This window comes from Carassius carassius, chromosome 4, assembly GCF_963082965.1.
Source record: "Carassius carassius chromosome 4, fCarCar2.1, whole genome shotgun sequence".
Taxonomy (NCBI): domain Eukaryota; kingdom Metazoa; phylum Chordata; class Actinopteri; order Cypriniformes; family Cyprinidae; genus Carassius; species Carassius carassius.
This window is the reverse complement of record NC_081758.1, coordinates 19,864,022-19,876,268: the sequence shown is the minus strand read 5'-3', so window position 1 is coordinate 19,876,268 and position 12,247 is coordinate 19,864,022. Positions and strand designations below refer to the sequence as shown.

Below are 12,247 nucleotides of genomic sequence, written 5' to 3'. Positions count from 1 at the left end.
CGTACATGTTAGGTGTTTGTTCGTTCATTCAACTTGAAGCATCGCTGCGCACCAATCATTGTATGACACCAAAGTACCAAGAGAGTGGTTTTAATGCATAAGGAGCCGTCTGCTCTGCTCTCTATAGCTCTTATGAATGCCATACAATGATCGATCTGCAAAGCACAAACAGCCAAAATCTGGATATTTTAGGCAATATAAAAATCCTGGTAAGGACGTGTCCTGGGAAAATGGCTCATATGGTCACCCTATAGTTGCCTATAAGTATTGTTATGGTGCAAAAAGTCAAACTTCAGAGGCATGTCATCAATAACCTTTAATGGAATGTAAATGTACATCCAAGTTTAGCTGCAGGAATCTGCAAGGGCAATGGACAAGAACATTGGTGGAGGCTAAAAAACAATTAGCCTTGTATGGTTGTCTATATACAATAAAGATTATAGTGCTGTCAAAATTAATGATTAATCCAAGTGATTAATCAAAAACTAAAAATGAAAAATAACTCATAATCCTGATACCTTCTTGATTGATAGCTTCCTGTATTTGCTATGTCCAGTGTGTGTGTGTGTGTGTGTGTGGGGGGGGGGGGGGGTAACGAGTTACAAAGTTGGTATAGCCTACTTATCACAACATTGTCAATCGCGTCGTCAATCGCAAACGATAATTTATTAAAACGTCTCGCTACCGAACTACCTACAGTAGCTTAATTTGTGGAGGACGAAGAGAAAGCACCCATTTGGTAAATGAGCCAGTGAGAAATAATCCATTGCCATTTCGATACTTTTAAAACGGTACCGGCGCCTAAACCGATACTTAAAAAAAAAGACCCACAAAAAAACTATGGATAACATTAAAGAACATTACAAATATTTAAAATAAATACATAGCTTTCACCTTGGATGCTCTAATTTCCCAAGTTGTGCTCAATCTAAGGCCTAAGGCTAATAAATGTATTTCATAATCTGGGTCATTACTTAATACAAAAACCACACATAATGTTTCGACTGTATCTCTGTCACTCACTCTGATATTTGGTTAAGAAGAGTGCTGTCTGTCACTGTCTTTAATCCATTCTGTGAATGACTGTATGCTCATTCTTTATAAAGTAGCAACAGTCGTTTGTAAAGTAGGGTAGGCCTACTGTGCAAAAGGCACATTAGTATTTTCACCCCAAAAAAGGGTTTTAAGCCAGTTATTTATATCTTTTGCTGTAGTGTGTCAGTAGGAAATATCAGTTTGCCATTAATTTTATTAATAATCTAGTGCGATTTTGAATGCACAAGCAGTCTGACAACGGCGAAATGAATGTTTAGAAATGTAAACTGATATTTTATACTGAAACAGCAAAGTATATAAATAACTGGCCGAACACCTTTCTTTAGTGAAAATACTAACGTGCCCAAGACTTTTGCACAGTAGCTGGTGTATGTATGAAGTACGTACGATTAAATTAAGTATATTTAAATAAGTGTTAAGTGTTCGTTCATATGTGTTAAGGGCTAGATTTTCGCTGGAGGAAACAGCTGTTTAGTGATGAGCGGTGAACGCAGCGAAAACTTTACAGAAGATGAGAAACCGACTGCTCCCTCGTGACCTTTTGTAAACTGCATTTATGACAAAGAACTGCACAGATACGGATATTCTAACAATCTTTCGATAAACACATACCTTGTGTCCTCTGTGTTTGTTTCCGCTCGCGCTGCTCCGCCGCGGTCTGCGGATTGAAGAGCGCGCTGAAAGACGGAGAAGAGACCGGTCTGACGCCGGTTTCATATGAAACTTAAGGGGAATGACTCTGAGGCGATCACAAATTTGTGTACGGTTTATGGAGCTAAATGCTACAGCCCCGCTAAAAAAGCCTAGCGATGCCCGTGCTTCTTGTGTACATTTCGGAGAACCAGGACAAATATTTCAATCGATCGCTCAGGCATTTAAAAGGCACCGAAATCTGCTTCCTCTTATTCAGTTAGGTGCATACCGGTTCCATACCCAACCTTACTTTTAAGAAATATATTTTTTGATAAACGAACCCAAAACTGGCTATGTCCTGGCTGGAGTGTGATGTGATTTTTGTCTTGTGCAGGTGCGATGGATCGCGTACAAACCAATAGAGTGTCGGAATGGTATCTGTTTATACTTCTCATCCAACCACAATCAAATTCACTCCATCCGGATGGCGCGATTTGTCTGGATAGTTTTTTTTTTTTTTTTTTTTTGAATGATGACAAGCCGGAATGAAAACAAGCCGAAATGAAATAGCAGTAACGAAGCTATTTTTTAAATGTAAGGAGTAGAAAGTACAGATACTTGCGTGAAAATGTAAGGAGTAGAAGTAAAAAGTCGGCTAAAAAATAATTACTCAAGTAAAGTATAGATACCCCAAATTTCTACTTAAGTAATGTAACGAAGTATTTGTACTTCGTTACTTGACACCTCTGATGATAAGCTTAAAGTGACAATTGACCTAAAAAGGATTCTGTCATTAATTTCTCACCCTCAACTTGTTACATATGCAAACAGGTTTGAAACAACTTGAGGGTGAGTAAATGATGACAGAATTAGAATTTTACCTTGAACTATCCCTTTAAATGTGTGGTATAAGATGTTATCCTCCTATGACACTAAGTAGAGGTTTGGATATGGAAACACTATTCAATACATCAAATCTTAGAAAGCAGATTTAATTTGTCTTCTAACAGATGGATCACAGAAGAGTGGGAACATTGTACTAAAACCTGTGGGAGCTTGGGATACCAAATCCGCACCGTGCGCTGTGTCCAGTTCCTTCATGAAGGCACAAACCGCTCCATCCACAGCAAGTACTGCAGCGGGGAAAAGCCTGAGATCAGGAGGTCATGTAACGGAGTGCCCTGCCCTGCCCAATGGAGAACCGGGGCCTGGTCAGAGGTATGTTTTTCTCAGGTCACATGATGTTTTGTTGCTATGAATACAAAAGCTGTCAAGCTTTTTGAGAGTAGCATTTGGGAAAGTAAAAAGATTGGTTCAATTATATTCTGATACTATCTGCAAGCAATTTTCAGTGTAATTGGGCTTAAAATCATTGCGAAACCTAAAAATCTCATTTGAAGATTGTGTTTAACACATCCTAAGATTTTGTTTGTTTGCTTGTTTTGTTGTTGTTGTTTTTTTGGAGTGCCTAGAAAATAAACAAATTAGTTGGTACTTTTTACCTTGAAATTAGAAGCATTCTCTTGCACTGACAATGTCCAAGCAAGGCCTGACAGTTTCATTGATTTTAAGTCAATGATTCTGATTCACCAAGAGAGTCATGACAGTAACCTCATTATCTAGCTGTGTCAGAATTTGAAGCTAAAATCCAGGCTTTGAGTGTTTCATTGCCAGAAGACTTCTGAAGATGTTAAATATTATACAGAGATATCAAGCTCAAGCAAGTGCACTGCAGGTCAGTGTAATCCTCTATTGAACCAGTCTGTGTGGTATTGATTCAACACCAAGCTCTGACAGTGAACAATGAGTCATTGATTTGGCCGTCTGTAAACGCACAAACTGGACAGAATGCATGAGTATGCAAATTGGTATGTGCCTTATGTCCAGTTTGTAGTATAAATGGTGTTCACACTGAAAATTCCAAAAAGACAAAGTGCACTTCAAAGAAATGTTTGTTTGAAACTTCATATACTTAATTGTTGCAGCTTTTCTTACATAAGGGACAGGGAGAAGCTATCAGACTCTGATGCAAAATAACTTCATAAAATGGTTTCTGTTTCTGCAGTGTCAATCTCTGTAGCCCCTATTACTTTGAAATCTCATTGGTCTTAAGTTCTGCTCCTCATAATTACATTAAACATCAAATACCTTCTCTCTGACTGTGATTGTGTACTGGATAAACAAATTGTTTTGTGCTTGTGTAGGACACAGTGTTAGATGTTAGAAGCCATATGTTTTTTTTCTGTAGTTTGTAGACTCAATTTCTTTCTTATCTCTCAGTGCTCAGTGTCCTGTGGAGAGGGTGTGTCGCGACGTCTGGTCACATGTCGCAGTGGAGATCAATGCACCGGTGAGAAGCCTGAGTTACAGAAGACCTGCAGGCCAGGACCCTGCCATGGTAAGAAAACGCAGATACACCATTGCAAACTATGAAAGCCAAAGCAAAGAATTGGTTTGAACAGAAAGCAACATCGGGACAACATGTCTGCACTCAAGCGATTTTATAGAGTCTTGAATGGCTGTTCTGTGCATGTTGTTCATTAAAAAAATAAAATAAGAGAATTAAAAATATAGTAAAACGCACAAATGCATCTGCATTGATGACATTATTCATGGTGCTCTTGACCACAGTCAGTTTCCCAGAATGCTTTCGTGGTCTGTGAACTTCTCAACCGTTCTCTGGAGAACGTTGTTTTTACCCTGTCTCAGTTGAGAGTTTTTATTTAGTCACACATTATGTATGAGAAAGCTATTAATTAGATCACATAATGCCTACAAGCTGGAAATTAACATGAGGTTTTTGCAGTTTCTTATTCATGAATAATGTACTCTCTTTCAAAATATCTTCCCAAAACCAGTTGCTTTTCTGAATCTCATGAGCAAGAAATTTTACATTTCTCTTAGTGATTAACAGTGTTGGGGTAGTTACTCAAAAAATGTAATTAGTTACTAGTTACTTCTGTAAATTGTAATGAGATTACTTTACTAGTTACTGCATTTGAAAAGTAACTTCACTACTTATGACTTTACTTTCCTTTTTTTAGGGCCCTATAAAATCTGTTTTATTTTTTCCAAATTCCGTTTTCGTTTAAATTTTTCTGTATTCAGTTTTTTTCTGTTTGATTTTTTCTCAACTCCTCTTTAATGGTTAAATTTAAATGTATTCATCAAAAAGCATGTCTAATTAATTTAAATCATAACACTTACACATTTTCACAGCAATTTATTAAAAGTTTAACAAAAATGACATATTTAGGGCCCTATGAAATGTTTTATTTTTTCTTCACCATATGTTTTCTTTTTTAGCATTTGTAATTATTTAAATGCATAAGAACACTTCATTTATTATTTTTTTTAGCCTTATGAAATGTTTTATTCCCCTCAGAAATTCTGTTGTGTATTTACATTTTTCTGGGCATCAAATGAATGCTTAAAACATTCATTTAGATTTTCTAAATGAAAGATAAATTGCATTTCTTTTTTCTTCTTCTGAGAAATATATTTTAAATCTGAGTATGAACAATAAACACAAACTATGCAGCATATAGTAAAAACAATTGCACAAATTGTCTTCAGTGCAAAAACAGTGCAAATGATTCACAAACTACACACAAAATGAGTGAGAAATATTCAACAGAAAAAGAGTGCAACAGAAAAAGAAATAGTGCAAATATCTTTATGAACCATATAATTATATAATGATTTACTTAGTATACATAATAGACATAATATAAATGATCGATCCGTTGGCTGTAATCTGTGTCAGAAATTTTACCGGGACATCGCCTAGCGACCCAAGACATAAATTCCAGTGCTTTATCAGATATGTACCACTGTTTCATCCTTGTTTTTGATTTGTTTTATGTCAAAGTACTCTGTCGAGTGTTTTTTGTGCTTTTTTGGAGAGTTTTCTCATGCAAATGTGTTATTGTGTGTTTGTATTCAAGCACTCACAACAGACTTTACTTTCACTTTGTTTTCATTCATTTTCCAAAGCAATATGTTAAGTGGTAGTTCAAAAGACTACTTATTGGTTTAATATGGGACAGTTTGAACCAATCTGGGCACGGGGGTCGGACTAAGTGTCTACAATCATTTCTGTTTGGAGGAATGAAAGCATTGGTTTCTTCTGATGAATCAATGTACGTACACGTACACAACGGCGCCTCTGAATATCCAAATGAGATATTCCAAATGAGATATTCAAAATGAGATATTCCAAATGAGGACTTTGAGGGTTAAGCGCTAAGATCAATTGTTATCGGGAAACCCGGCCCAGGACTTTACACACAGGAAAACACGGCATGTGTAACAAAGAAAAATCACAAAGTTTATTTCCAAACATAAAAGCCTAACTTTATTCAAGAGAACTCACTGCTTTCGAGAACACACTGTTGGTCAGCCTCATATGTCAGAACACAGCAGACATCACTATGAATAGCATTTTCTTTATATCTGCTTGCATGATGCTTGCTCTAATTTTTTTTTAATAGCTTTACCCGCACCTGGTGGAAGTGGAAGATTAACAAAACACCTACACTTTACAAATGGCATACTGCTTAACTTTTCAGCTGTGTACAGTATAAAGCAAGGCATTTTGCTTCTTTTCAATAGGAAAAGAAAAAACTAAATTGTGGTTCATCTGGTGACAACAGTCTTAAACCAGCTTGAACTGGAATGGCTCTTTTTATGACTTGCATTTAACTGAAATACCCCAAGACTTTTGCATTTATTGTGGGCTTTTTCTTTTGTATTGAATGGTACAGTGAAAGGAGAGCAGAATAATAAAGTAAAGCTGAGGGGATCAGGAAATGATCCAAATCTGAGTGAGCCACACATAAGTGTCACAATGTAATTTACAGTTACAGTGTTTACTCCACTGATTTATCAGTAATTATGGAGAATAAAGGGATAGTCTACCCAAAAATTTTGTCAACATTTACTCACCCTCATGTCGCTCCAAACCTGTAGACCAAAGCAATAATCACTGGTAAGCAAACAATAGGGAATACTGCATTCAGACGTACATTTTAAGGTAATCTCTTCTCATAGTCACACAGCTGGTCAGGAACTATGAATAATAATACAACTTTAGTCACACTGTGTGATTGATTGCCTTACAGCTTACAGTTTATTCTGCATTTGTTGCTTTTTAGCAATAAATGAATCGCTGCTATAAATGCTGGTTGTTTTTTAATTCGGTATATTCACGCACAAATCACAAGGATGGTGTTGTGTGCACAACATTCACACACATACAATGGTGTTCAATAGGGTCGAACTGTGTATATGTGTATATGTGTATATATATATATATATATATATACATGAAGAACCATGTATGAAGAAATATATAACTATGTATGAAGAAATGCTTCAGAAATATTTACAATTCTGCACTCTTTGTTTGGTAATCAAATACAGAACATTTAAAAAAGATTATGTACTGTATAAAAACAGCATGTATTACAAAAAACAAAACAAAAGGAGATTAAAAAAAGTTGAACTGTCTGGCCAAATGAGATTTTGAGGTAGCCAAATGGAGATAGAGGTCTTTTTAAAAAATTATCTTTTGTGTTACACAAAAGGGAGAAAGTCATTAATTTGGAATGGCATGAAGGAGAACTAATGGGTGACCTCCCATTGTGGTCCAAATTATTAAGTGAAATGCTGTCATAGTTGTGCATGGACAGAGTTATTTTACTGCATATAAAGAGACATTGTTTCTTCAGTGTTTGGTAATATTGATGACATAAAGACCCTGAGTATTTAAGAAAGCTGAAATGTGGAAAAGTGTGAGAAATAAAATGTAAAAAAGCCTTCTGTTTCTCTGACAGATGAGCCATGCGGAGGAGACAGGTCCATTTTCTGTCAGATGGAGGTTCTGGCTCGTTATTGCTCGATACCAGGTTACAGCAAGCTCTGCTGCGAATCCTGCAGTAAGCGAAGTGGCACTTTTGCTCCTCTTCTGCACGAAGCTGCTAAGACAGAGGAGGAACTTCGCTTCAGTTCAGCCTCCCAACTTCTGGAGACACTCTCAGCCTCTGTAAACGGATCTCTGAAAGTCCCTCAGCAGCAGCAGCACCAGCGGGGATCCTCGTCACAAAGACAAATTGCCAAGCAGACCGCCACTCCCCTGCCTCGCAAATTCAATACGGAGAACAGCAAGACTCAAAAGCGCCTCAAACCCGGTGCGAGGAATCTGCCTGCAATGACGATTCATAGCTCGTGGAACAAGGTTAAAGATGCATCATGGCAGCTGGAAAGTTTCCAAGAGAGTCAGTGGCCGACAGCACCATCCGAGGTGGAGAGATGAAGGCTAGTTTGTCTCTTTCTTCCTCCTATTAGTTTGTTGTTGTTCTTTAACATTCATCTTTCCCTTCACATCCTCCTCAAGCAAGAGAGAGTAAAGTGCTGGTTCACTTTCAAATGTTCTCAATTCCCCCGCCAGCAGTATTTGTCTTTTAAAACACACTTGTCAGTCACACATTGTTGTGATGGGGAACATGCCAAAGAAGTTCTTCTGATGTTCCTCTCAGCAGTCTGGTCCATGGGGGTTTGGTGCGCGTACACGAAGAGACTCCAGTGGTGCTCATGAAGAAACGCTTGTAGTTGTATCAAACTTCACAATCTTTAAAGTCTTATTTTTACCAGGTCCAAACATGTTTGGCCAATTCATATTTATGAACGTTCCTGTAAATACTGTACATGGGATATGTCAGTATTATTTTATAAAAAAAAATAGGATTTTTAAAATAAGAGATTCAGGAGCATTATTGGTGCTTTTTATATTAAGGACACCTTAATAATAAGGTGCTATCATGTGCTATCAGCCATGAGTTCAGCACTGAAGAATATACATTCCAAACAAGTGTGAGCCCCAGAAACAAACAAGATTTACTTTTCATTCCAAAAGTATTTCATTCATGAATCAGCCTCTCAGCAAGTCATCGACCAAATGAATTCTCAAAGACTGTGAGACTGTTTTTTTGTTTTCCTCCTCATTTCCCCATGATTCTCTTTGAGACTTGCCTCTTAGATTTCCCTTTTTTTTTGTGTTACGAGTTCACTTTTGCAGCCAGAAGTTTGTTTAGCCTATGACCACACTGAACGTAAATATCATGCCAAGCAGCTTCACCATGATGTAGGAGACCCATCTTATATATTGTGAGATGAATTGGAAATTTGAGCTGGAATTTGGGGGAGTAAAGCTGGACTTTCTGGAGATCTTATACTGTGAGACACTGCACAAGATATCTCACTTGAGGGAAAAGCAAGCTATTTATTTTTATAATCAAGGATTATATCTCAACCACAATGCATCTGACTGCAATCCCAAGGAAACCAGTTAGTCTATCAGTGGAGTTCATAACAGCACACACACGTTCACCTGTGTGCCACTGTAAAGTGATTGTAAATACCATTGAGAACTTTAGAGTATTTATTAAGATTTAAAGTTCTACATCATGTTTTATGTGACACATTATCTGTCACTTCAGACCATAAACACGGACTCCCATCAAGTAGTAAATGTAGCTCTCAAAAGTAAACACAGAAACAAAAGTAAACGTATGGATAACCTTATTGTTGTTGCTTTAACTGCCTTTATAGTTCAAATGAGACACATGCTCAGTTTTTGAGATGTTATAATAAGGGAAAGCTGTTTCACAGCCATTTTAGAATAGAAATATTGTAGAGAAAATCTTAAACAAAGCTGTCATTTACAGTGATTCATTTTGTCCTTTACCCAAAAAATCCCCCAATCATGCACAAAACTGCTATTACAGTTAATTCGTAGCTTTAACTGAAAAAAAAGACAAAATTATAGTGGATTTAGATCCTCTAGATTACACAAAAGTCATATCTGCATACAGATCTTTAGCAGTTGTCTTTGAACATCATTCATTCGATGATGAAATCCAAGGTGAACATTGTGTGAATCACAAAATTATTATTATTATTTTAATCTTTGTTCACTTTCTGCTAAATAAACAATTTGTTGCAAATATTATCGACAAGCTTTCGGAGACCCAAAGATAGTCCCCGAAATAGTTAAATTGACAATCCCTAATCCACAGACTGACACCCAACATAAAGGATAAAAGTGTATTCATCCACACTATTGCATATTTGTTTAAGAGTTAATTGTTGTTCTGGCTTACATATACACTTTCCGTTGCTAACTGCTTGCTGTCATTGCTTTTTGTTTTAGTTTGTACTTTTGTTAGTTGTAATGGAAGTGTGCACTACTGAGGATGTTTGTTGTATTGGGGAGCACATAGCAATAAAGAAATGAATGAACATCAAACTGTCTCTTAAGTGTAATATTTTAGGTTTGCTTTATTTTTATAAAAAAAAAATTCATTAATTTGAACTTATTTTTTCCCCTTTTCGCTACTAAGCCCATACAAGACTCTTAACAGTAAAAAAAAAAAAAAAAAAAAAAAAAAAAAAAAATTTTAAATCCTTGAAAATAATGTGTTGGTCAATGTTTAATAAATCCTAAATAAAGTTATTATATTAATCATGGGATATGTGTGCCTCTGAGCTTGTGTGTTTTTTTTTGTTTTTTTTTGTTTTTTGGTTTGTACCGTTGCTAGCGTTAATTCATTAATGAAATCTGTGATGAGATGTTCATCAACAAGGTTTTTTTTTTTTTTGACAGTAATAAGGTCATATAACGATGAGACTATATCAACATGCAATGTTGTTGAAAAAAAAGATGAGACTAAAATGTAGTTAAAAAAACTAAAACTTTACCAGATATAAAGTCCCCCAAACAGAGCTTTTCTGTTAAACACATACGTACGCTTCCCAGCTTTTTACTTATGCAATCTGCCATTAAAATTAAGCAAAATTATATTTTTTTAAAATCTTTTTTTAACATTATACAGTAAGATGAAAATATGTAAGTTTCCACTTACTAAAATACTCAGACATATAGGCCTGGTTTCATAGACAGGGCTTAGCCTAAACCAGGATTAGGCCATAGTTCAATTAGGACATTTAAGTAATTTTTATAAACATGCCTTAGAAAAAAACATTACTGGTGTGCATCTTGAGACAAAACAAAGGCACTGATATATTTTAAGATCAATCAGTACAAGTTTCTTTCATTTGAAACAACTCAGACTTGCATTTTAGTCTAGGACTAGGCTTAAGCCTTGTCTGTGAAACCGGGGGTTAGTCTACTAAAACTTGACTTTACTAAATATGATAAAAACTAAAAGTTACATCTGAAACAAGATTAAGACTAAGTTTAAAAATAGCTGACAAAATTGATACAACACCAAATGCACTGAAGTTGTTCTTGATTGAAATTTCCTTTGTTCTGTCACATTGGATGCTAACATAGTAACACTCAGTTGAAGCCAATCATTTCTATTAGGCCAAACATTTTCAACATTAAATTGCTTGAGAGTGCTTCCCTGGTGCTGTATATGATGTTCACATAAAAGTATAATCTAGGCTGCCTATTCAGTTTCAAACTCACCATACCTGCAGACTCAAAATTACTGCAGTATGTAAATTATGAAAGGCTCTAATTTCTTTAAAGACCCATTCTGACTAATGTACCAAACATCAGGACATTCGTTATTTTCTGAATGGTATTTAAAGATCACTAAGATCACACATTTTCATGAACAGACATTGTGATGAGTGGGGAGGGGCAGAGAGCCGTGGAAGCAGAGCGAGGCTGGTGGAGTAAATGATAATGAGCGACACCTGCGCCACTTGTCACAAATATTCTAAATAAAATCTGTATGAGTAAAATACTGCAGAATCCACTTGTACAAAAGCAACCTCTAAATCATTGTTGGCGCAAAATGTATTTTATTTTATTTACATTACAGAAATATACTTAAACTTACAAAAATTCTATATATATTTGATCTATACTCATAGAATCCATGTTTTCATTATTATACAGTAGAAGGCACTAGTACACATTTTCTGCACAGAATTTCCTAAAGAACACAAGTGAAAAAAAAAAGAAACAACAGATACTAACACATGTAATCGAACACGATCATCTGACATGAAACAGCAACAAAACTGGGGCAGGCGGATTAATAAGAGAACAAAACACAGGCTTTTTCGTTGAGACATGAAATGCGGGATGAATTCTCCTGTATGCTGGAGGAAAATTAAGGTGGACTGCCACCGGTCTAATGATCTTGGTGACAGTGAACGTCCAATGAATTTGGGAGCAAGCTTATTGGAAACACAGCGGAGAGGAATGTTCTTGGTAGAAAGCCACACTTTTTGACCAACAACGTAAATGGGAGGTTTAGATTGGTGGCGATCGGCTTTAGCCTTGTTGCGCCCCCCAACTTGGAGTAGGGTCTTGCGGGCTCCAGTCCATGTGCGGTGTGACTTGAATGGAGGTGACCGCAACTTCGGATTCCAGACTGGGAAAAATTGGTGGCTGGTATTCTAAACTACACTCGAACGGAGATAGGCCCATCAATGACACTTGTAATGTATTGTGGGCATACTCCACCAGTTGACCGTTGTTGGCTCCATGAGGCTGGATTCTTGGAGACCAAACATCGCA

The 12,247-nt window shown here is 36.4% G+C and overlaps 1 protein-coding gene across 1 annotated transcript in view; it reads left to right on the top strand.

The window, feature by feature from the left end:
* Window positions 1–9,997, top strand: part of LOC132139442 (A disintegrin and metalloproteinase with thrombospondin motifs 3-like) — a 125,309-nt gene extending 115,312 nt beyond the window's left edge. Inside the window, exons 20-22 of the mRNA XM_059547803.1 lie at window positions 2,700–2,907; window positions 3,970–4,087; window positions 7,527–9,997. Of these exons, the coding sequence (XP_059403786.1) occupies window positions 2,700–2,907; window positions 3,970–4,087; window positions 7,527–8,005 (805 nt within the window). The 3' untranslated portion in view covers window positions 8,006–9,997. The remainder of the gene's footprint in view (window positions 1–2,699; window positions 2,908–3,969; window positions 4,088–7,526) is intronic.
* The last annotated feature ends 2,250 nt before the right edge of the window (window positions 9,998–12,247 follow it).